This window comes from Ovis canadensis, chromosome 1 (assembly GCF_042477335.2).
Source record: "Ovis canadensis isolate MfBH-ARS-UI-01 breed Bighorn chromosome 1, ARS-UI_OviCan_v2, whole genome shotgun sequence".
NCBI classification, from domain to species: Eukaryota; Metazoa; Chordata; class Mammalia; order Artiodactyla; family Bovidae; genus Ovis; species Ovis canadensis.
In genome coordinates this window covers 23,790,957-23,817,332 of record NC_091245.1, presented here as the reverse complement: position 1 = coordinate 23,817,332, position 26,376 = coordinate 23,790,957, and the positions used below count along the sequence as shown (strand labels likewise).

At 45.2% G+C, this 26,376-nt stretch overlaps 1 protein-coding gene across 1 annotated transcript in view; it reads left to right on the top strand.

Moving 5' to 3' along the window:
- Positions 1 to 26,376, top strand: part of AGBL4 (AGBL carboxypeptidase 4) — a 1,455,026-nt gene that overhangs the window by 1,392,720 nt on the left and 35,930 nt on the right. The window contains exons 10-11 of the mRNA XM_069590969.1: positions 11,402 to 11,554; positions 12,590 to 12,752. Of these exons, the coding sequence (XP_069447070.1) occupies positions 11,402 to 11,554; positions 12,590 to 12,752 (316 nt within the window). The remainder of the gene's footprint in view (positions 1 to 11,401; positions 11,555 to 12,589; positions 12,753 to 26,376) is intronic.

Below are 26,376 nucleotides of genomic sequence, written 5' to 3'. Positions count from 1 at the left end.
TGCCCCTGAGGACTTACTAAGAGCTAGATCCTGAAAGACACCCTGAAGGTACAGAAGTGAGCCAGGGATAGCCCCAGCCTTCATAGACCACTCCCTCCTTCTTAAATCCTTTCTCTTTTTCTCCCCCTTTTTTCTCTTGGTTTTCATGAAACCACATTGTCCTTGTCTCCCCCTCCTTCTCTGGTCACCTCCCAGTCTCCCTCCTTAGCTTCTTCCTTTACCCAAACTCTCAGTCTTAGTGGGTCCTAGGCTCAGTCTAGGGATCTCTTCTGGATCCACACTTTCTCCCAGTGATGTTAAGTAGCATCACCAAGCTAATGATGCCCACCTTTAAAGCTCTAGTCTAGTCCCCTCCCCGAGGCTCCATTTTCATGTATTTAACTGCCTATTGGTATCTGATAGTCCTTTCTTTTTGTTTTAATATATTATTGTTTTTTTAACTTTACAATATTGTATTGGTTTTGCCACACATCAACATGAATCCGCCACGGGTGTACACATGTTCCCAATCCAGAACCCCCCTCCCACCCACCCCCACACCATCCCTCCGGGTCATCCCAGTGCAGAACTCTTGATTTCTTTACCACTCTCCCAACTGGTCTGCATCCCAGTTTCCTCCATCTCTCTGCAGCACCACTATCTGCTCAGTTGCTCAAGTCACAAACCCTTGATCCATCTTTGATTCTTCGTGCACATAAACCATGTACAGGTCCTATGGAGCTGTATTCAAAATACTTATCAAATATGCCCATCTCTTTTCATCTCTATGCCATCACTCCAATTCAAGCTAGTATGATCTCTTAGATCAGTTCATCCGCTGCCACCTGTGCACCACTAAAATCCATTAACGACACAATGAGCAAGGCGATCCTTTCACAGCATTCCCCTATTGAGATGGCCTCCGCTGGACACGGGGTATGCTCCAAACTCTGACTCTGGCCTTCAAGGCCCTGTGTGAGCTGGACCCTTTAAGCTTCTCCAGTCTCACCTCTAGTGTTAAATCACCTCTAGTGTCTCACCTCTAGTGTTAACAATCCAGCCACTGGCCTGCCCTCCAGTCTTTGAAAATGTCATACTAGTCCTCATTTTAGGGCTTTTATTTGCCCAGAATTCTCTCACTGGATGGCTTGTTCTTATCATCCTTCAAGGCTGAGCTCAAGTATCAGAAGCCCTTCCTGATCACACTGTATCAGATAGACCCTGCTCCATTCACTAGCTCATTCACCATCCTGTGGCTTGCCTCCTGCATTCCCAGCATGCATTACAATCCACCATCACCTTGCTTAGTTGCTGTTCTGGGTGTGTCATCCCCACCAGGGTGCCAGCTCCTCAAAGGCAGGAACCTCATCTCTCTTATTAACCCCAAGTCCTGGAGCGTGGTAAGCTCATAGTGCATGTTTGCCAGAATGAATGAATAAGCTGGATGATAAATGCCTTGTGAGCCAAGTCGCTTCTGTGGTGTCTGACTTTGTGACCCCATGGACTTATAACCCATGAAGCTCCTCTGTCCGTGGGATTCTCTAGGCAAGAATACTGGAGTGGGTTGCCATGCCCTTCTCCAGAGGATCTTCCTGACCCAGGGATTGAACTCGTGCCTCTTAAGTCTCCAGCATGGGAGGTGGGTTCTTTACCACTACTGCCACCTGGGAATCTTGATAAATGCCTTAATAGAAGGGTATTTTAAAAATCTGTAGGAGTCCAAAGAAGAGAGCTATTTTCCCCAGGAGAGTCAAGCAAGGCTTCATGGACAAGGGCCCATTGGGCCTGTCAGTGAAAGATTAGCAAGAAGTTACCAGGAGGGGAAAGGGAGGGAGAGTAGGCAACCTGCCTGTGGGAATACAGGCACAGAAGCACAAAGAGGAGGACCTGCGTGTGCTGGGGTGGTCTGCAAGGCTAGAGAGTGAGGAGAGGGGCCACAGTCCATCCCCTGGGTGCTCCGGGCTGGCTGCCTAGGTGTCTTGTGTTTCTTTTTGTCTGCATCGATTCATTGCATGCTTTCTTGCAGCAGGAATTTCAGTCTGGCCACACTCCTGGCGAGGAGGGAAGCCTTCAGAGATCCAGGCAGGCTCTGCGTGATAAAAGACATTGTTTTGTCTCTTGGAGTTGTTCAGTTGTTTTTAAGGAAAGATTCTGTATTTTTCTGAAAATTTCTCCTTCCTTCTTTATGACATGCACCCTGACTTCCATAAATATCTACTTTTAACTTCCAAATAGATAAGGAGATATTTTGGTTGATAATAAAAAGAATAGATTTGGGGTTTTTCAGCCTGAGGTCCATGGGTAAACAGCTGCCTTTGCCATGAGAGTTTAGCGGGAGTCATCTGGAAATTCTCTAACCCTCTTTGCTCCCTCATTCCCTACCTATTTGAGAGGCTAAGCCTGGTAGGATCATAGTCCGCAGCTCAGAGATGAAGGGGGTTATGTGGGGCTTCCTTCCTGTAATGAGGGCAGCTGCCTTGCTGGACTGGAGCTCCTGCAAGCATGGCAGGATGGTGGGTGTGGGCTTGTAACCAGAGCCTGGGTTTGAGTCTCTGCCCCTTCCTGTTGCATCACTCTGGACAAGTTCCTTAAACTCCCTGAGCTTTGGTTCCCTCCTCTGTACAAAGAGAAGAGTAAGCTGCTGTCCCTCCTCAACTTGCCCGCATCTTCGCCTAAGCATCGTTTCCTTCTCATCTCCAAATCTAAGATAAATCCCTCTGCCCTTCCTGGGCCGGGTTTCCCTTCCTTCATCAGACTGAATATGTGGTAAGCCCTGAAGTGTTGCCCTAAGGTGGAGGAGGCAGCCCCACAGCACAGCACCAGGCTCAGACTCTGGCTTGTGCCAGCCTAGGTGGAGCAGCTCAGAATATAGAATAAAGGAAAAACTCATTTCCTCCCTGGTGTCTAGGAGGAAGCAAACTCCACACTAAATTATGTTCCAAATATGCCCTAAGGTAGTTTTAATTTTATTGGCACTGATTTTAATTTACTCTTTAGGCCCCTGTTGCAGAATGAGCTGTTGGCTGCTGGCAAGGGGACAGCCCTTCATCACTTGGTTTTGATTAAGGTTTGTAAGTTTGGAAGGGAAGAACAAAGATGCTGTCCCCTCATTCTATTCTCAGCCCCCAAATTGTAATTAATGGCCCTGCATTAGCAGCACACCCCCTGCTCTGACATAGCCACACAAAAAAAGCACTTCATTTGACTGCTGGGAAAAAGTTCAGATGCAGCTGTTCATTCATTTAATTCATTCATTCTCCTATCCATTCATTGATTCATTTTCTATTCATTCTCCCACTAAACCTCTAGTGATAACCCGCTATGTACCAGGGCTTGCTCTGGTTCTGTGAATTTAAAAAACCAGCAATGTATGGTCCCTTCCCTGAAAGAGTTCACATTCTAATGGGAGATGGAAATAAACAAAGCATGATTATGCCGTGTGGTCAGTGCCAAGAGAGAGAATTGTGAGAGGACACAGGAGGCTGTTCACTCATCCCTGAGGGATAAAAATGGCTATTTGAATTTATCTTCTTGTACGAGTCAGGTGAACAATTTTAGATGCTATAATAAGCAGTCCCCAAATCTCAATGGCTTAATATAGTAAAGGTTCATTACAGTCTGATGCAGGTCAAGTGACTTGTCTGGCAATTTTCCTCCCAGTGTTGACTCAGCGAACTAGCCTTTTTCCCTATTACGATACCATTGATTTTACATGTAGCTTCCATGCCCAAGAGCAAGAATGTGGGCAATTGTGTATGTGTTTGATGACCAGGCCTGGAAGTGGCACTTATTACCACTGCCCACATCCCATTTGATCCCAACCAAATACCAAGGGAAACTGAGAGATGTTGTCCAGGGTCCAGGAAAAAGATATGGAACTGGTGAGCATCTCCTTAGTTTGCCTTAAGTCTTAAGTTTGTCTCAGGGTTACTCAGATAAAGAGAACTTGTATTTCAGGCAGAGGAGATATTCTTTCTGTGTAAATATGGAGGTGAAAGTCACAAGCCTAGAGATTTGAAGTACTCCGGGCAGCTCTATGGACTGAATTATAGAGTATCAGACCAGAAGTTGTGAGAGCTGAGAGTAGGCAGGGGGCAAAGGCCAGATCACACAGGGCCTTTTATAATATATGAAGGGGTTTGGAGTCTATCCTCTGAGAGATAGGGAGGAATAGGGCAGTTTCAGTTAAAGAAGTGCCATTATTTGTTTACATCTTAAAAGATTGCTCTGAAGCAGCAAGGAAATCAGGTCAGAAGCTATTGTAGTAAAACAAGAAAGAAATGATGGAATGGGGTCAGACTTGGTTCATGTCCTCAATACGCTCATAGGCAGACAGACATACTTTCTAGCCATATTTCAGTAACAAGTATATAAGTATACCTATACAGTACACAAGGATACCTATACAGTAACAAGTACTGACATCAAGGCCCAAGCAAGAAGCTTTTTGCAGAAGATGAAGAGATTTATTTTAACAGAAGTGAGTGAAGTCACTCAGTTGTGTCCAAATCTTTGCAGCCCCATGGACTATAGACTACCGGCCTCCTCCATCCATGGGATTTTCCAGGCATGAGTACTGGAGTAGGTTGCCATTTCCATTTTAACAGAATGTGAGAAGAAATCATGGAAAGTTTAAGAAAGCTGTATCTCTTTTCTCTCATCCAACAGCCACTTGAGGTACAGTGAACAGCTGCTACTGTTCATGGTTATAGATTATGTGAACATTAGAACCGGAGTTAGGAAGTCTGCTTGCCTTCCTTCCTCTGTCCTTATGGACCAACACGAGCCCATAGTGCCAGGTTAGGCACAAAACATAGTAGGATGGTGATGAAATTAGTATCTGTGGTCTTTGGTATTGCCAGGAAAGTGCTGAATATGTGCAATGAAGAAGAAAAAGAACTAGAACTTCAAGCCCAGACCCCATGCCGGTTAATTTCCTAGACCCTTTTCTACTCCAGGTAAAATCTAGACTCTCAGAGAGGGAAGAGATCTTAGAAACTAGATAATCTCTGGGTATTCCCGGATGCTCCAGTTGTAAGGACTTAGTGTGTTCAGTGTGGTGGCCTGAGGTCAATCCTAGTCAGGGAACTAAGATCCTACAAGCCATGCAGCATGGCCAAAAAAATTAGAGAAAATAGATGATCCTTTAAAATTGTTGTGGAGGTAACTATCCAATGCAATTAGACAAAAAAAGAAATTAGAAGCATAAAAACTAAAAAAGAGGAGATAAAGTTACTAAGTATATACAATAAGATTGTTGTTGTTCAGTCACTCAGTCATGTTCAACTCTCTGTGACCCCATGGACTTCAGTACGCCAGGCTTCCCTGTCCATCACCAACTCCCAGAGCTTGCTCAAATTCATGTTCATCGAGTCAGTAATGCCACCCAATGATCTCATCCTCTGCATCCCCTTCTCCTCCTGCCAGCATCAGGGTCTTTTCTAAAGAGTCAGATTGCATCAGTTAGCCAAATTATTGGAACTTCAGCTTCAGCATCAGTCCTTCCAATGAGTATTCAGGACTGATTTCCTTTAGGATTGACTGGTTTGATCTCCTTGCAGTCCAAGGGACTCTCAAGAGTCTTCTCCAGAACCACACTTCAAAAGCATCAGTTCTTTGGCACTCAACTTTCTTTATGGTTCAACTCTCACATCCATCCATGACTACTGGAAAAACCATAGCTTTAACTAGACGGACCTTTGTCAGCAAAGTAATGTTTCCACTTTCTAATATGCTGTCTAGGTGGGTCATAGCTTTTCTTCCAAGGAGCAAGTGGCTTTTAATTTCTGGCTGCAGTCGCCATCTGCAGAGATTTTGAAGGCCAAGAAAATAAAGTCTGTCACTGTTTCCATTGTTTCCCCATTTATTTGCCATGAAGTGATGGGACAGGATGCCATGATCTTTGTTTTATGAATGTTGAATTTTAACCCAGCTCTTTCACTCCCCCTCTTTCACTTTCATCAAGAGGCTCTTTAGTTCCTCTTTGCTTTCTGCCATAAGGGTGGTGTCATCTGCATATCAGAGGTTATTGATATTTCTCTCTGCAATCTTTTTTTTTACACATTTTAAAAAATTATTTATTTTTTAATTGAAAAATAATTGCTTTCAGAATTTTGTTGTTTTCTGTGAAATACCAACATGAATCAGCCATAGGCATACATATGTCCCCTCTCTTGAACCTTCCTCCCGTCTCCCCATTCCATTCCATCCCCCTAGGTTGCTAGGAGCCTCTGAATTCCCTGAGACATACAGCAAATTCTCTTTGACTAAATATTTTACATATGGTAATGTAAGTTTCGGACATGACTGAGCGACTGAACTGAACTGAACTGAACTGAATTGAATGTAAGCTTCCATGTTGCTCTCTCCATCTATCTCAGCTTCTCCTCCCCTCTCCCCGTGTCCATAAGTCTGTTCTCTGTGTCTGCTTCTCCACTGCTGCCTTGACAGTAAATTCATCAGTACCATTTTTCTAGATTCCATATATGTGCATTGATATACAATATTTATCTTTCTCTTTCTGACTTACTTCACTCTGTATAATAGGCTTTAGGTTCATCTACCTCACTAGAACTGACTCAGATGTGTTTCTTTTTATGGCTAAGTCATGGGGAAACAGTGGAAACAGTGTCAGACTTTATTTTTGGGGGCTCCAAAATCACTGCAGATGGTGATTGCAGCCATGAAATTTAAAGACACTTACTCCTTGGAAGGAAAGTTATGACCAACCTAGATAGCATATTGAAAAGCAGAGATATTACTTGCCTACAAATGTCCATCTAGTCAAGGCTATGGTTTTTCCAGTGGTCATGTATGGATGTGAGAGTTGGACTGTGAAGAAAGCTGACCACCAAAGAATTGATGCTTTTGAACTGTGGTGTTGGAAAAGACTCTTGACAGTCCCTTGGACTGCAAGGAGGTCCAACCAGTCCATTCTAAAGGAGATCAGTTCTGGGTGTTCATTGGGAGGACTGATGCTAAAGCTGAAACTCCAGTACTTTGGCCACCTCATGCGAAGAGTTGACTCATTGGAAAAGACTCTGATGCTGGGAGGGATTGGGGGCAGGAGGAGAAGGGGACGACAGAGGATGAGATGGCTGGAAGGTATCACCGACTCAACGGACATGGGTTTGGGTAGACTCCAGCAGTTGGTGTTGGACAGGGAGGTCTGGTGTGTTGCAGTTCATGGGGTCACAAAGAGTCGGATGACTGAGCGACTGAGCTGAACTAAATATTGTGTAATGTACCACAACTTCTTTATCCGTCATCTTTCAGTGGACATCTAGGTTGCTTCCATGTTCTAGCTATTACAAATAGTGCTGCAATGAACACTGGAGTACATGTGTATTTTTCAGTTTTGGTTTCCTCAGGGTATATGCCTTGGCATGGTTCCTGGATCACATGGTGGGCTTATTCCTAGTTTTTTAGGAATGTCCATACTGTCTTCCATAGTGGCCGTATCAATTTACATTACCACCAACAGTGCAAGAGTGTTCCCTTTTCTCCATTCCCTCTCCAGCATTTATTTTTTGTAGACTTTTGGATCCTGGCAATTCTGACCTGTGTGAGGTGATATCACATTGTAATTTTGATTTGCATTTCTCTAATAATGAGCATCTTTTCAACAACTGACAAAGGATTAATTTCCAAAATATACAAGCATATCATACAACTCAATACCAGAAAAACAAAGAAACCAATCAAAAAGTAGGAAAATGACCTAAACAGACACTTCTCCAAAGAAGACATACAGATGACTCCCTGCAATCTTGATTCCAGCTTGTGCTTCATCCAGTCTGGCATTTTGAATGATGTATTCTGCATTTAAGTTAAATAAGCAAAGTGACAATATACAGCCTTGATGTATTTCTTTCCCAATTTGGAACCAGTCTAATTCCATGTCCAGTTCTAACTGTTGCTTCTTGACCTGTATACAGATTTCTCAGGAGGCAGGGAAGGTGGTCTGGTATTCCCATCTCTTGAAGAATTTTCCACAGTTTGTTGTGATCCACATGATCAAAGGCTTTAGTGTAGTCAATGAGGCAGGAGTAGATGTTTTCCTGGAATTCTCGTTTTTTTTCTATGATCCAACAGATGTTGGCATTTTGATCTCTGGTTCTCCTGCTTTTCCTAAATCCAGCTTGAACATCTGGAAGTTCTCAGTTCATGTACTAGTGAAGCCTAGCTTGGAGAATTTTGAGCATTATTTTGCTTGCATGTGAGATGAGTGCAATTGTGTGGTAGTTTGAACATTATTTGACACTGTCCTTCTTTGGGATTGGAATGAAAACTCACCTTTCCAGTTCTGTGGCTACTGCTGAGTTTTCCAAATTTGCTGGCATATTGAGGGCAGCACTTTCACAGCATCATCTTTCAGAATTGAAATAGCTAGGCTGGAATTCCATCATGCCATTAGCTTTGTCCATAGTGATGCTTCCTAAGGCCCACTTGACTTCGCATTCCAGGATGTCTGGCTCTAGGTGAGTGATCACACCATCATGATTATCTGGGTCATTAAGATCTCTTTTGTATAGTTCTTTTGTGTATTCTTGCCACCGCTTCTTAATATCTTCTGCTTTTGTTAGGTTCACACTGTTTCTGTCCTTTATTGAGCCCATCTTTGCATGGAATGTTCCCAGGTATCTCCAATTTTCATGAGAACTCTCTAGTCTTTCCCATTCTATTGTTTTCCTCTCTTTCTTTGCATTGATCACTGAGGAAGTCTTTCTTATCTCTCTTTGCTATTCTTTGGAACTCTGCATTCAGATGGGTGTAGCTTTCCTTTTCTCCTTTGCCTTTTGCTTCTCTTCTTTTCTCAGCTATTTGTAAGGCCTCCCCAGACAGCCATTTTGCCTTTTTTGCATTTCTTCTTCTTGGGGATGGTTTTTATCACTGCCTCCTGTATAATGTTGCCAGCCTCTGTTCATAGTTCTTAAGGCACTCTATCTAGCAGTTCTAATCCCTTGAATCTATTTGTCACTCCCACTGTATAATCATAAGGGATTTGATTTAGGTCATACCTGGTCTAGTGTTGCCTAGTGGTTTTCCCTACTTTGTTCAACTCAAGTCTGAATTTTGCAATAAGGAGTTCATGATCTGAGTCACATCAGCTCCTAGTCTTGTTTTTGTTGACTGTATAGAGCTTCTCCATCTTTGGCTGTGAAGAATATGATCAGTCTGATTTTGGTGTTGACCATCTGGTGATGTCCATGTGTAGTCTTATCTCTTGTGTGTTGGGAGAGAGTGTTTGTTATGGCCAGTGCATTCTCTTGGCACAGCTTTGTTAGCCTTTCCCCTGCTTCTTGAGAATAAGAGGTCCCTCTTATTGACTTTTGAAGCATGAAAATCAATCAATATTATTCATTTCTGTTTATTTAAAGTCGAATCACATCAGGTTCTAGGTGTCGGGATGGGGCAGTAGAAGCCAGTCCAGAATGGTTTTCCAAAGATCCAGATTCCAATTCTTGCTCCTTCACTAACTCACTCCCAGCCCTAATCAGGCAACCTCCCCACCCTGAGCTGATCTGCAAAAGGTCAGAGAAACTGGTTTCCAATAGAGCCCATACCCAGAGCTATAAACTGCGTTTTTTCCTTCCACATTTTTTAAGTCATCTCTCTACCGCCTCCTTTCCTCGGCAGCTCATCAAAAGCTCAGAGGAAAAAACAGACAATTGAAGAAAATAAAATCGCAAAGATGACTTTTATAGGGCTCCTGTTGAATCATTGTGTATTCCACCTTCAAAGCTGAAAATGATGAGTTTAATATCACACAGAGCTGTGCATCTTGTATCTCTCAGAAGGCAGTTTATGCCACCCAGAGAACTGGGAGCTCGGCAAGACACAATTTTTCACTCCAAGTCTGAGGCAAATGAAATGACAATCATCAGGCCCACATTCTAGAAGCAACATGGTTTTCATTTGGTCTTAACTTTGTTTGAAAGTGTCCCACAGAGGGAGAATTCTTCTAAGCATGGATTTTTCTTCATTCCCAGGACTGAAAGCTAGAAAGTGGATGGAAAAGTGGCCAGGTCTTGCCTTGCCTGTTTTTAGTGGTGCTCACTGATGGTATTACATTAACTGTGCAAATAGGTCAGGAGACCTGGGTTTCAGTCCCAGTTAGGCCATGAACTTGGACAAGTCCCTTCCCCAATGGAGGCCCTGTTACTCTCAGGAATGATTAGCAGGTATAAATCAGACAGATATATAGGAAGAGAAAGTCAGATTTGAGAGGTATTGAAGTTCTAAGGGCCTGTGTGCTGCACCCATGCTCTGTTGTTAAGTCATGTCCTGCTCTCCGTGACCCCACGGGCCGTAGGCCACCAGTCTTCTCTGTCCATGGGATTCTCCAGGCAAGAATACTGGAGTGAGTTGCTATTTCCTTCTCCAGGGGATCTTCCTGACCCAGGGATCCAACCCGAGTCTCCTGCATCTCCTGCATTGGCAAGCAGATTCTTTATCACTGAGCCACTTGGGAAGCCCTCTGAGGGCCTGCGAGTTCCCCAGTTCCTGCCAGTCTGTTCCAGTGTCTGAAGTTACCCCTCTGAGTGGTTTATTTAGTCATTCTGCATCTGGCTACTGAGCATCCTTCAGGAACAGACACTGGGTTCTTTCCAGATACTCTTTCTACTTTCAGGGAGCTCATAAATGAGAAGGTTAATAAATAATACTGTATCAAGGTAGGGAGTCCCTTAAATAGGGAGTGTGAGCAGAGAGCAGAGAAAGACTAGTTACAATCATCTTTATAAATTGCAAGGTTACTTTTTGCACACACTATATACTACTGTGGAGTAGGTGTGGCATCATGAAATGAGGTTAAATAGCAGAATGAACTAAGATGTCCTATGTGAAGCCCCCAGAATGGCATCTGGCATGCATTACCATGCAGTGAATGATAGGAATGGCTGTTGCTGAGTTGGATTCCCACTCTAACTCTCCGGGGTTGGAATTAAAATACCCATTTTGAAAATAAAAATTTCAAAGAGGGTACATGATTTAGTTTACCCCAGACTCCCTCTGTTAGAAATTGACCCAGTTGGGGCAAAACCATTAGCAGGCCCAATATAAATATAATAATGTTACCTGAAGGTATTTCTCGTTAGAGAAACAAATTCGGCTAAAGCCTTTAGTTACAAATGTATTTACTGTTCTGGGTAGGTAGCATTACTTCAGAAGACCTCGAAAGAGGACTGCTAATGGTAGTGCTCTGAGACCTTGAAGACAGACGGTGTTCAAAATAAGGAGAAATTGATCCTCGCTGCTCTCAATCCCTCACATTGCTACAACCAAGTAGACAGAGGGCTAGCTCAAAAGGAAATTGTGTGCGTGTGTGTGTGTGTGTGTGTGTGCGCGCGTGCGTATGCGCACGTGTTTAAGGCAAACTCTGTGGCCCTGACATCTCATTTGTTATCCTTTCTCTCAACAGAAAACAAGCCTGGAGTTTTATATTGATATCCACGCCCACTCCACCATGATGAATGGTTTCATGTATGGCAACATCTTTGAGGATGAAGAGCGGTTCCAGAGGCAGGCGGTTTTCCCCAAGCTCCTCTGCCAGAATGCCGAGGACTTCTCCTACGTGAGTCAAGAGTTGGCTGTCAGCCAGCCCCAGGTCCCCTCCCCAGACCACCCCCTCCTTCCCATCGCCACCCCGTCTTTCACTGAGTTAGATTTGCTCTAACATTCACAGAACACCTGCTTGTGCTGTGTCTTGTGTGGGTGATAAAGACAGACGTAAACAAGCTCTGCCCATGCCTGCAAGCAGCTCGTCACCTGTCAGTGAGGGAGACTCTTGGAAAAGACCGCACTCGCTTTGTCTGAGGAGCTGGCCTTTGTTTAGCTGATCTGACTCCAGTTTTAACAAGAGAAGAAACTCACTGAGCACCACCTAGAGTCAGGCCCTGGCCCTGGTGTCTGCTTTCACGGACCTCTGGCATTTGTTCTCTTTGTTGTTGTGCAGTTGCCAAGTCATGTCCGACTCTTTGTGACCCCATGGACTGTAAGAGGCTCCTCTGTCCTCCGCTATATCCCAGAGTTTGCTCAGCTTCATGTCCATTCAGTAAATGATGCCATCTAACCATTTTATCCTATGCCACCCCTTTCTCCTTTTGCTTTCAATCTTTCCCATCATCAGAGTCTATTCCAGTGAGTCTGCTCTTTGCATCCAGTGGCCAAAGTATTGGATCTCAGCAACAGTCCTTCCAATGAATATTCAGGGTTGGAATGACTGGTTTAATCTCCTTGCACTACAGGAGACTCTCAAGAGTCTTTTCCACACCACATTTCAAAAGCATCAATTCTTTGGTGCACAGCCTTCTTTATGGTCCAACTCTTACATCCCTACATGACTACTGGAAAAGCCATAGCTTTGACTATATGCGCCTTTGTCATCAGAGTAATGGAAATGGCAGTTACTAACCTAAGAAGTGTGCTGAATGCTTTCATTTAATTGTCTGTGTAACCCATCTTTATAGTAATCCTGCAAATTGGGATTCATATCAGACTTTTCTGATGAGGAAGCTGAGACTCAGAGCTGCTGTAAGATTCGCTCAAGGTCCCATAGCCTGCAGGTGTCCCGCCCTGATTCTCTTCTCCATTTTTTTGTCTCTCACAGTCTAGCACGTCCTTCAACCGGGACGCCGTGAAGGCAGGAACTGGCCGTCGCTTCCTCGGTGGGCTGCTGGACCACACTTCTTATTGCTACACCCTCGAGGTTTCCTTCTACAGCTACATCATCGGCGGCACCACAGCTGCTGTGCCCTACACGGAAGAAGCCTGTATCCTTGGCAGTTTCCCCTTTCCCCTCCCCCAGCCCTGGGCCAGCTCACATCCAGCGGAGAGTACCCAGGTCTGCCAGGATTTACCAGATGCCTCAGGAATCTGGTCTCCAGCTCAGGTGAGGTTTGAGATCCTAGGGTGAGGGTAGCCATGGCTGGTTCTGCTGTTATCATCTCTGGATTGTTCTATTTGCCTCCTGCCCTCCTAATGGACACCCTTCCCCATATGTCTCTACTATACCTCAAGTGTTCCTCGGGCACCTGGACCCATGACCCACCCATACCTGTGCTGGCCTATCTCTCTTTCTCTCCTCTGCCCCCAACAAGAGAGTGAGTCTTCCATCATCTAAGGTATGTAAGCACACAGGCCAGAAGCTCATCCCGAGCCTGCTGAGGAAGACCTTGACTTGGTCTTGATCTCCTCTTTCTCACCCTGAATATATCTCTTTTTTAGGTTTTTAAAATTTGTTTTAGTTTTTATTGAAATACAGTTGATTTACAATGTGTGCCAATCTCTACCATACAGCAAAGTGACTTGTATAGATACACATTTATGCATTCTTTTTCAAAGTATTCTTTCCCATTATAGCTTATCCCAAGAGACTGGATATAATTCGCTGTGCTATACAGTAGGATCTTGTTCCTTATCCATTTTGAGCGTAATAGCTTGCATCTACCAATGCCAAACTCCCGGTCTGTCCCTCTCCCTCCTCCACCCTCTTGGCAACCACAAATCTGGTCTCTAGAACAAACCTCTTTTTACCTTCCGTCTTTCTGTGCTGCAGCTCCCTCCCCTCCTCTCCTTTCCACTCACTGCTTTCGCTTTTGCCTGTCCCCACCTTGTCCCATTTCCTTCTGTCTCCCCCTCTTGCTTCATCTGATGTGTTCCTCCCTTCCCTTCTCTACTTTCTCCCCCTCCCACCCTCCTTTCCTGTCTTTCTCCCCTCAGCCTCCTTCCACCTTCGCCACCTTCCCACTCAGCCTCCGAATATCTTTCTCTCTGCCTTTTCATTTCCTTTGCCGACTCACTTTTCCTCTTGGCTTACTCAGAAAATGTCCACAAGAACCCCCAAGTGTGTCATGATCAAACTAGAGGTCGCCTTCTAGCTTGCTTGATTTTTTAGGAATTGTTTAGTAATTCTAGGTTCCTGAGTGTTGATTTTCATTTCAAGGTCACTACATAAGGGGTTGTGACTGATTTTGACAGTTTATGCTTATCTTTACCCTTTTGTTTTGGATTGATCCATGTCTCCTCTCTGAACACTTAGTTTCTCGGAGAAAGAATTATAGCTGATGGAGAAGAAAGGAAAAGGATGATATTAACTCTCTGTATACAGACTCTGTCTCCCCAGAAGTGGGCATCCTCCTTTCAACCATGGGGAGAATTCACGGAGTTCTCACCACACTCTGCGCAGGAAAGCTTCCTTTCTGGTGTCCATTGCACCCTCATGGCTCAGGGATGAACACACGTGTGTGTGTCTTCCTAGCAGGGAACATGGAGGGCAGGGTGATGTCCTCAGAGGGAGGGGAAAGTTGTTGGCAGACCAGGTGTTAGACCAGTATTCTAGATCCAGTACAACAATGTAGAGATCGTGGTAAGAACTGGGGGAGAGTCCCCTTACAGTCACCTTGAAGTCTGCTTTAATGACCACCTGACTCACAGACCAATGGAGTAGGCTCTGCTCTACATCAGAAGACCCTTGCTTTCCAAAGTTCTGGCCATCTCTGTGTGCCACAGTGCAACCCTCCCCCCCGCCCCCACCACCACCACACACACACACAACTTGATGGTGTGCAGCACATGGCTTCCCCAAGATCCGCTAACTGCTGTGCTCCACACCTAGACACATTCCACACTGCCCCTGCCTAGCTCACCTTTGGTGTCAGGGCAAAGGAAATAGAAGGAGTTGCCTGGAAGAAGAATTTGAGCATTTGCACCTAAGGGATCCCACATGTGACTCATCTCAGTGACATGAGGGTCCCTCCGGAGGTGGCCTGTACTTAGTTTGTGGCCAACGTCTGATGTCCAATTTGATGGGTTCTCCTATTCTATGTCAGCACCTCCAACATGCTTTTGTGTTGGAAGCAAATGAATTTCTTGGCAGAATGTCCCTCCCTTGGCCTAGACCCAAGGTTTCCTCCTCTCAACACCCAACCCTTGTTCATCAAATGTTAGTACACCATTAGTGCATTCTAGGAATCCTATTAAGCACTGGGGTAAAATATTGACCAAGAAGCCATGGTCCCTGACTCACAGAACTTCTGGCCTACTTGGGAGCTGGATAAAGAAAAGGGGCGCTTATAGTCTGTGTAGTAAGTCCTGTTGTGGAGGAACCCCAGAGAGCCGTGGGAAATGTCCATTTAAAAATATATGCACCACGATGTGTAAAACAGATGGCTAGTAGGAAGCTGCTGTACAGCACTGGGAGCCCAGCTTATGCTCTGTGATGACCTGGAGGGATGCGACAGGGTAGAGGGGAAGGCAAGAGGGTGGAGATATGTGTACACACACAGCTGATTCACATTGTTGTACAGCAGAAACTAACACAAAACTGTAAAGTAATTATACTCCTATTAAAAAATAAATACACAGTGAGTGTCTGCCATAAGCCAGGTAAAGGTCTAAGCCCAGGGGTTGTATTAATAGCAGTGAACATCCTGAAGACAAAAATATCTACCCATAGAGGTAAGAGGAGGCTCACACACAGTTTCAGTAGGTCAGGGAAGTCTTCACAGCAGAAGTGACATCTAAACTGACTTTTTTAACTTGAATAGGAATTGGGCAGATTGCCTGGGGTGGGTTGTTGGAGGGAGGGCATCTCAGACAGAGAGGGAAGGAAGGAAGGTGGGCTATAGGAGCTGTGACAGGTGCATTATGGCTGAAGTACTGCAGATGCAGGAGATGAGACCAAAATGGCAGCCTGGGAGGAATTCGAACTAGAAGGAACATGAGGCGATGGAGAGCAGTAGAAGGGCTTTAAAGAGCTGTGGGAAGCCTCTGGCTGCAGTGGGAAGGACAGATTAGAGAAGGCTGTAGGCAGGGGCATGCTGGGAGCTGTTATGACAATCCAGCTGGGAGATGACTCAGGACTAGACTTGAGTGGTGCCGTGCAATGTTTAGAATGTGGAGCTGGGAAGACTTGGTCAGCATTTGGATGGGGATGTTGGTGGGACCAGGAGCTAGTGACTGGAAGGGTAGTGAGCGGTGGGTAGTGAGGCAGAGCAGAAGCTGAGCAGGCCACCGTGCTGCTGGAGCCGCCCAGTCTCGTCTGCCATCCAGGGGAGGAGAAGAGGAACCTGGAGTTTCTCCAAGGACGTGCCGGCCGAGTCAACGCACACAAGCGTGATTTAACCTAGTTCTTGTTTGAAATGTGTTTTTTTTAAAGCCTTCATCTCCTAACAGAGGGAGACTTCAGGCAGACAGATTGTGATCCTTGTTGGCTGTTGGCTTCGTGTCCCAATCAGAAAAAGAAATTACATGGTCTGATAGGAATGGCAATATGGTCTGGGAGGATGTCCTCCAGACTGGGAGTCAGGAGACCTGGATCTGATGACAACACCAGCATCGTCCCCGAGCGTGCCCTTCAGCAAGTCCTCCAAGCTCTCTGAGGCAAGCTGTGTCTCCTTCACAAAGGCACCAAGAGCCTTCTTGCCTTCTTAACCCCTGCAATGGGAGCTCAACAGATATTCATGAAAAGAGAGCAGACTTTCCATTTAGACAAATCAGGTTTGAATCCGGCTTCAGACGGTCACTGGTTGCGTCACCTTGGGCGAGTTATGTAACCTCACTGCACCTCAGTGCCCTGTCTGTAGCAGGAGGACCTAGTTCATACTTAACCTCACTGAGTTGCATGGATGTTAAATGAAGTAATGTACAGGAGTGTGCACCTTAGGCTTTAAATATTAAGCCAACTCATTGGAAAAGACCCTGATGCTCGGAAAGACTGAGGGCAGAAGGAGAAGAGGGCAACAGAGGATGAGACGGCTGGATGACATCACTGATGCAGTGGCTGTGAACTTGGGCAAACTCTGGGAGATGGTGAGGGAAAGGGAGGCCTGGCTGCAGTCCATGGGGTCTCAAAGAGCCGGACACAACTGGGTGACTGAACAACAACAATTGATTAGAGCATTGTAACTGAAAATGAAGACTCACATTTATGTAAAAGAAAATAGTTGGGGCTGTTAGACCAAGAGGCCAGGGGTTGTGCTGGTAAGGTTCATGGGGCAAAGGGTCTTGGTGGGGTCACCACAATTGAGAACCTGGACCTCAGAACACCATCTGACTCACACAGTGAGTGGGCATGTGCGATTCCCAAGGTGAAGTTTTTTATGTCTGTCATCTAGAGTGTCCCATTCTCAGCCTTGGGAACCACAGAGGCCACATTAACTATCAGAAGATGCTGAGTGAGAGAAAGATCAGGGAAGGGCTGGGGGAGGCGGGGAATCCTGAAGGATATCTCACCCAGGCCCACAGCAGTGTCCACCACCTCTCACTCCAGACCATATGCATCAGTGTTGGTCGGTGTTAGTCACTCAGTCGTGTCTGACTCTTTGTAAATCCATGGACTATAGTCTGCCAGGCTCCTCTGTCCATGGAATTCTCCAGGCAAGAATACTGGAATGGGTCACCGTTTCTTTTTCCAGGGGATCTTCCTGACCCAGGGACCAAACCTAGGTTTCCTGTATTGCGGATAGGTTATTTACCATCTGAGCCACCAGAGAAGCCCAGGGCATATATATCTGTTAGCTTAATTTTTCTCTCTGGAAAAGCCCCAGCTAAACATTACCAAGCTCTTGCTCTCTGACTCTCCTCCTCTACTATATCAGGATAATATAGCAATGGACACAGTCACTGATGCTTCCCTAGCTGTGTGACCTTGGGCTAGTTACCTCACCACTCTGAGCCTGTCCTCCTATTTGTAATATAAAAATAATAATACTAATTTTGCACAATTATCAGAGGAGTGCAATGATACAAATCCCCTGGCCTGCCTGACACCTGATAGGTACTCAGCAAATGTTCTTCTGTCCCCAGTTTTCTCAGCCCCATGCAGACTACATGAGTTTGCTTCCAAAGATTATCCTTTAACCAGATGATCTTGAAAGCCAGCAACCGGGGTTTGAATCTTTTTTTTTTTTCTTTTTAAAAATTAATTAACTAATTTTTTAATTGGAGGATAATTGCTTTACAATGTTGTGTTGGTTTGAATCTTGATTCCATCGGTATTACTGGGTAGCTTCAAGCAGGCCCTGTCCTTTTTCTTAGGCTCAGTGTCTGATATCTCCAACCTGTCAGAGCTGCAGAATGAAATTATATGTGGACTTGCCTCTATTCTGGTCCCTTCCAGCCCTGATATTCTAAGATTTTGCTGATTCTAAAACTAAATTTTATAATTCTCTGCTTAGATGAATTCTTGATATCAAGAATCAACAGTTGTGACATATGTGAGTCTTAAGATTGAGTGACTCCTTAGGCATGAGTTTAAATCCCACAGGGAAAATCAGTACGAAAGTATCCTAGATGATTGATCAAGACGATAGCTACTTTCATTCTTTAGTTGCTGCTGCTGCTGCTAAGTCGCTTCAGTCATGTCCGACTCTTCGTGACCCCATGGACTGCAGCCTACCAGGCTCCTCCGTCCATGTGATTTTCCAGGCAAGAGTACTGGAGTGGGGTGCCATTGCCTTCTCCGATTCTTTAGTTAAAGGGCTCTTAATTGAGGGGTTTATAGATGGGCTTTAAGAAAAGCTTATAAGCTGTCTAAAATTTATGTGAAACTGTGAGTAAAGATGCAGAGTTCGTTTTCTGGGAGGAAGATTGACAACTTTCAACAGGATCTAAAGAAAGCCGTGCTTAGCATCTGCTGGCCTGGCTGGTGGCCTCTGTCCAGGCCGTGGCAAGAACACAGCTCTGGTCAGTGGTGCAGGTGTGAGTTCTGCTTCGGATCTCTCTAGCTGAGGGCCCTCATTAGTTATTTAACCTCAGTTCCCTCATCTGGAAAGTGAGGATAATGATTATTTACCCTCTAGCGTTGTTTGGAGGGCTACATGGGAGAAAGCAGATAAATAACAGGGCATTTACTCAGTGCTGTTAAATATTAGTTCCCTCGCCTCCCTTCCCATGGTTTGTTGTTTTTGTTGTTGTTGTGAAATGTTAAATTCCTGAGAATTTGGGGCCATTCTTCAGCAAAACTTATTTACATTTTATTGGCCTGCCAAGTAATAAAAATGCTCTGTTCAAACAATTTTTTAAAAAAGAGAGAGAGAGAAAGGCTAAACTGGAATCATCAAATAACCCAGAGTTTCTCTGGCCTTTGTTTATGGTCTGGTTTCAAGCCAAAAGGAAATAGCTCTTTGACATATGGATGAGAGAAACATTGGGAACAGAGACCGAGGGTCCTTAGTAGACTATTTTCCACACACAGTTATAGCTGTGGGCACTTTGAAATCAGAAAATGCTGGCTCTAGGAGAAGGAAATGGCTGTGTAGCCAAGAGAAAATGCAGAGATTTAGAATTCAGTTAATTGTCTTGGTCTCAATTCACAGCCCACTCTGTGCCTTGCACATGTCCTCTGAAGCATATAGCAAACATTGGAGATACCATTTATTTACTCATCCATCTCGTGAAACTCCCTAGACACTAAAAATAGGGAGATGAATAAGGCGTGGTCCCTGCCTTCAAAAAGGAGACAGTTTTGAGAGGAGAGGAAGCAGCACAGAGGGGTAAATGATCATCCAGAGGGAAGCTCTGCTGTCTGGGGACTCCCATGGTAGCTCTCTAACCATGCAGGAGTGTTGAGGAAGAAGAGGGAAGAGAGACTTCCTGGAGGGAAAGAAACTAGGTCTCAGACCTCCAGAGTGGCTGTGATGCAGGCAGGAGAAGAGGGTGAAGCGGCCTTCCTGGCAGAGGGAGACATAAAGGAGAGGGCCCAGATGCCAGAGAGAGGATGTGCGTCCATAGTGCTGGAAGGTAGGAAGTTGGATTGGGCTAGAAACAGCAGGTGATAAATAAATATAGGCAGAACCAGACCATGAATAGAAGGAAAAGGATTTGTGAACTGTGTAACAGGAATATTAAGCAAGCTGTACACACAAGATACAATCATGTTTTGTCTCCTGTTGACCCTGCAGATAGATGTATGTGTGTTCTACATCTAGATCCAGAGATATAACAGCTCTTGCAGATCCCGTGACGTCCCAGCCACTCTCAGGAAATTCAAAGTTTTCTAATTAATTCTGGTCACAAGACAGTCTCAGTTCAGCAATGACTATGTCTGGTGCAATCAAAGTCATTGAACCGTTTCAAAGCTAAAACCTCCCCATCCTCTAGCTCAGGCATCAGACAGGTGCTCAAAGTGACTCCTGTTTCCCTGGCTTGACTTCCAGCCCCTTACCCCATCTGGCTAACCCCAGATGTTTACCCCTCTGAGGTTGAGCAGGATCAGGGAAAGGGGGAAAGGGAAGGGAAGGTCTTTGGGGATGAATGCTCCCAGAGAGGGCCTGGGCAATGCCTATGAGATTCCTCAGATACATCAGCCCCAGGGCTAGAAAGCTGCTGATGAGGGCAAGGGTTCCCTTGTCATGGACCCCACCTCAGTCTGGTGATCTAGTGGTTCACCTCCATTGGGACACTGTGCCCTCTAGTGGCCCTCTTGTCTAAAGGAGAGCTGAAGTTTACAAACCTGGTTTTCTGGATTCATTTTCCAAGTCCTGCCTGGTAATTTCACATATATGTGGGATCTGAAAAAATGGTATAGATGATCTTATTTACAAACCAGAAATAGAGACCCAGATATAGAAGAAGAAAAAAACATGGGTACCAAAGGGGAAGTCGAGGATGGGATGAATTGGGAGATTGCTGCTGCTGCTAAGTCACTTCAGTCGTGTCCGACTCTGTGTGACCCCACAGACAACAGCCCACTAGGCTCCCCCGTCCCTGGGATTCTCCAGGCAAGAACATTTCCTTCTCCAATGCATGAAAGTGAAAAGTGAAAGGGAAGTCACTCAGTTGTGTCCAACCCTCAGCAACCCCATGGACTACAGCCTTCCAGGCTCCTCTGTCCATGGGATTTTCCAGGCAGGAGTACTGGAGTGGGGTGCCATTGCCTTCTCTGATTGGGAGATTGGGATTGACATATATACACTATTGATACTATGTGTAACTATTGGGCTTCCCTGGTGGCCCAGACAGTAAAGAATTCGCCTGCAATGCAGGAAACTTGGGTTCAATACCTGGGTTGGAAAGATCCCCTGGAGGAGGGCATGGCAACCCACTCCAGTATTCTTGTCTGGAGAATCCCCAAGGACAGAGGAGCCTGGTGGGCTACAGTCCATGGGGTCACAAAGAGTTGGACATGATGGAGTGACTAAGCACATGCATAAGCACATGTAGAGCACATGGAACTCTACTCAGTGGGCGGAAATCTGAAAAAAGAGGGGATGTATGTGACGTATAGCTGAATATAGATGTTACGCATAGCTGTACAGTAGACCCTAACACAACACTATGAAACAGCTATACTCCAATAAAAATTTATAAAAAAGAGTCAGCAAAAAAAAAAAAAGTGGTATCTACAGACTTGAGATCTCAGCTAAAACCAAGACTAGTACAGTTCCATCTTAATAGCATGTTCCAATATCTAACTGGTAGAATTTCTATTGATTGCCTGGGTAAAGGAAAAAATCAAGGAAGATGCCCAGTTTCCTGACTTGAACAACATGGTACATGGTGGGGCCAATCATTTAAATGCAGAGTATTAGAGAAAGGGGTTGGAGAGCGGGATACTCTGAGCTCTGTTTGGACTGTGTTACTAAGGTCCGTCTAGTCAAGGCTATGGTTTTTCCTGACCATGGTCATGTATGGATGTGAGAGTTGGACTGTGAAGAAGGCTGAGCGCCGAAGAATTGATGCTTTTGAACTGTGGTGTTGGAGAAGACTCTTAAGAGTCCCCTTGGACTGCAAGGAGATCCAACCAGTCCATCCTAAAGGAGATCAGTCCTGGGTGTTCTTTGGAAGGAATGATGCTAAATCTGAAACTCCAGTACTTTGGCCACCTCATGTGAAGAGTTGACTCACTAGAAAAGACTCTGATGCTGGGAGGGATTGGGGGCAGGAGGAGAAGGGGCGACAGAGGATGAGATGGCTGGATGACATCACGGACTCGATGGACGTGAGTTTGAGTGAACTCCAGGAGTTGGTGATGGACAGGGAGGCCTGGCATGCTGCGATTCATGAGGTCGCAAAGAGTCGGACACGACTGAGCGACTCAACTGAACTGAACTGAAGTGTAGGGGGCTCATGTGACATACAAATGGAGACGTCTGATAGGGAGATGGGTCTATGGGTCAAATGTTCTGGGGAGATACGTGAGCTTCAGACAGACTTTTCAAAAGCTACTGTAGAGTTATAATGAAGGAAGTGACTTTCTTGGTGTGCACAGGCAAGGTGGGCTTTCCGTTAAGTTGGTAAAAAGAGTGCTGGGCTGGGAGTCGCGATCTCAGTTCCAGGATGGCTTCTGCCTCTCCCTACTCTCATAAAGCTGTGTGGCCTTGGTTAAATCACTTTACTTCTCTGGCTAAAGCCTGTACTAGGTAGACCTTCAGTGAGTGAATGAATGAGAGAATGAATGAAATGGAAGCAGACCTCACCAGCATCTGCTAGTTGGCTCACTAAGAGAACAATGAGTTACCAGGATATGTATGTGAGCTGGGGTGGTTAGCAGGAGGAGAGGGGTACTGCCTTAATTTTCTTTCTTGGGGATGAGGCTTCATTTTTTAAGCAGAAGAATAGGAAGCAGTCAGGTCTGACTTGATGGGTGGCACAGAAACACACCCAGGTACTTCTCAGTTCCTGTTTGTGATGGCCAAGGTCAAGCCTTTGTTAAGATTCGTAAACAAACAAACAGAAAACACTTCAACAAGAAGGCTTTGGTAACAGGAGACTAAATGGGACTGAAACCAGTTGGATTTGTTTCTCCCCCTCCGTGCAGACATGGAATAGAGTCTGGTCCTTAAATATGAATGCTTACTGAATGGCTGGCAGAGTAAATGGATGACTACCAGTAGTAGTAATCATGGTGAAAATAATAATGTTGAGATGTGCTTTAGAGATGGCTCAGGCTCCCTGCATTGGAGGATTGGCTTTGCCTCCAACTTGCCATGTAGATTTGGGGAATTCGTTTCCCTTTGGGTTCAAATTTTTCTATCTTTAGATTAGAAGTTGAAGATCTCCAAGTTTATTTCCAAATCATTAGGTAAGTAGGTGGGTAAATAAGTAGGTAGATAGCTAGCTAGATAGACAGACAGACAGACAGACAGACAGACAGACAGACTGACAGTCAGATACAGAAAGAATCATTTGATTTTTGACCTTTGAGATAAGTCCCTTTTACATGTAGGAAAAGTAAAGCCCAGGAAAGTCAAATAATGTGCCCCAGGCTGCTCTCTCAGTTCTGCCTGGTAGACTTTGTCTTGCTTTTTCCCCTACTCTGCCATCAGCCCAGTTTCCCTCTACTTACAGGAGGACAGAACCCTACGGAGCCTGGGACCCACTAGCCAGCTCTTACCCACCCTATAGCCTCACTGTATGTAACCCCTCCCGCCCCCAAGGCTTGACATATTTATAGTTTCCCATCACCTGGACGACAATAGCTGAGCTGCCTTACTCTTCATGAATCCTGCCTTGACCCTTCTGCCTCCCACCTGCAGAGTCAAGTGCACCTTCTGCCCAAGGCTGGAAAACCTAAATGTCACTACCTTCCCCCAGCCTCCCTCATCCCCCTAAATGAGGTTTCTAAGGGTTTTATCTGCTGTTGTCAAGTTTATAGTCATAATTCGAAATGCTGTTAATATTACTGACAGCAGAGAGCTACAAATTACAAAGTTGTAAAGTTACTTTATGGTGATAACTGTCAGCCTTCACTAGCAGCACTGCAAGGCTCCATGGAAACCAAGTTGATGATAAAAAGAATTGATATTGTCTCAGGATTATGACTGTTAGCTAATGGCTGGAGAAATCCTGGCTGGTTCTTAAGTAACTTGAACATGTTTGTTTCTATTCATGTTCACTTGCACACTTATATATACACTTACTTGTGTTTCTATTATCTTATTGTACAAATGTAGGAAGAGGAACCAAAATAGAAGGACTTTACCCTGAATCTGTTCCAACTATTTGCAGATTTGGGTCTTGACCAGCCCTAATGACACTGGGTGGGGCTATCTGCCACACTGTAGGTATTTAATAAATAATTGTTGAATGGATGAATGCCTAGCACACTTAAAAGGCTTAGGCAATATTAAGAACAAAGGTATTGAAAAAAATCTGTCTTTACAGTAAACCAAGAAAACAAAAGCAGTTGTAGAAGTACTGATTTGGGGGAATGAGATTTCCTGTGTGATAAGATGGTTTAGGCATCTTAATTCACACTTAATTAATACTATTAAGCTTGGTATTAGTCCACAAGGCAGATGTATCAGCCCCCACACCCACCACTCACTGCCCTCCTGCCAAAACTGATGCCAACTGGCTGCATTAATAGCGAGTAACTGTAGTACTTGTGTTGTGACAGAGGGGGTGCAGGGGAGCAAGAAGGGGCACTGACCTGAAAGAGACTTGTGGACTGCACGGGCGATGTGTTCCGAGTCCAGACACCTGGAGAGCTGCTTCCTTCCCCTGGACAAGTCCAGGCCTTGGGGTGCAAGCTGGGGAGTGAGAAACAGTGAGGCTGGAGAGGGCTGCAGGAGCCAGCAGGCGAAAGGCAAACCAGGGTTGCAGGGAGAGGACATGACAGGGCGGGGTGTGGGGATGGTCAGGGGAGGCAGGCAAGTGCTACCGAGACGTGCACCACCTCATCAAGTTACATCCTCTGCCCAGCTTCCCACCACTCTTTTCATCTTTAAAAGCATGTGCCCCCTGGATACGGGCTGTGAAAGAAAATCAAGTCAAAGAATCCTCCCTTTTCCTGATTTTCCAAGGGAACCAAGAGTTCCAGTTTCTCTGATCATTTCACCTGACTAGAGGCTTGTTGTTGTTCAGCTGCTAAGTTGTGCCCACCTCTTTACGACCCCATGAACTGCAGTGTGCCAGGCTTCCCTGTCCTTCACTATCTCCCAGAGTTTGTTCAAAGTCATATCCATTGAGTCAGTGATGCCATCCTACAGTCCATGGGGTCGCAGAGAATCAGATGTGACTGAGTGACCCACACTTTCACTGCCACTGACTAGAGGTTTGGGGGTTATCTTATTGGCATCATTGGGTAGTGACAGTGTTCTTATGTGAGACTCTTGAGCCATGGATTTTGTTAATCTGCTCTTTGCCACTCATTTGCTGTGTGAAGCTGAGCAGATCACTAGCCCTCCCTGCATCCCATTATCCCATCTGTGGAATGAAAGGTTTGGACAAAGGACCTCCATCTTCCAGGCCTCATTCAAAGGACCTGTTGAACTTAGGTCTAACTCACGTTTATCAAGTACACAGCCATCGCTAGGATTTTGTCAATTCCCTGTGGGCACAGGCTATTTACCACAGGTCCACCAACCCTCCCATTCTTCCAGAAAGACCTGGAACCAGTACCTCAACTCTCACTTCCCAAGCAGCAAAAGCTGCATGCCCGGCGGGACACACTGCCTGTCTGGGGTTTCTTATCCGTCAATATTTTCCTCAAGATGATAAATGTCCTGCCAATAAGAGGAGGCAGCTGCCAACCCTGTCTGAGACAGGGCCTGTAGCTGAAGTCGCAGCCGTGCCTGGCGTGCTGATGTGTCTGGAGAGGCAGGAGGTGGGAGCTGTGGCTGGGAAGATGAAAGACGGAACTTAGGGGGAGGAGGAGGTCAGGACCACTGCTCTGAGTCTATGCAGATTTTGCCATGAGTCAGTGGAGATGAGAGAGAAGACAGAGTATGCTAGGATTTTAGTTCAAAGCAAAATATTTTTACGGCATTTACAGAGCTCCTACAGGATGCTAAGCTCTGATTAGACCATCAGGAAGTGAACAACCCTTACCCATGTATAAAGTACATTCAGAAACATCATCTTGCTTGATTCCACCAGCAATTCAGAGAAATGACTATTATTACTTTTATAAACAAGAGGGGAGCATGCTGTCCTTGAGTGCTTATCCTAAGCCATGACCAGTCCCCGGCTCTAAAAGTACAGAAACAGATGGAAGAAGCCTGCTCGGGTGACAGTCTATAGGAGATGGAGCAGTCCACTCCCAGAAGCTTGAATTTGTTTCTCCTGATATCAAATTCAAACCTTATTGCCCCACTAGAGTACAGTTTCTTTGATGAAATCAGCCATGTGATCAAGGAGCTGATTACAGCTGAGATGTAACTAAGAGATGCCATTGTTCCGTAAGAGGATGAAAAGAGCCTGGCCTTTGGAGCCAGATTCACCTGGGTGCAGATCTTGGCTCTGTTACTAGTTGTGTGGCCTTGGGCAAGAGACCTGCTCTCTCTGAGCATGACTTTACCTGTCTATAACCATGATGACTATGCTACTTACCTCATAGGGTTGTTTCAAGTAGATAGAAACAAAAAATTCTCAGGTGCCTCATATAGTAGATTACCTGGAACATGGTATGTACTCAATAAATGTTATCATTACTGTTTCTAATCAAGTACT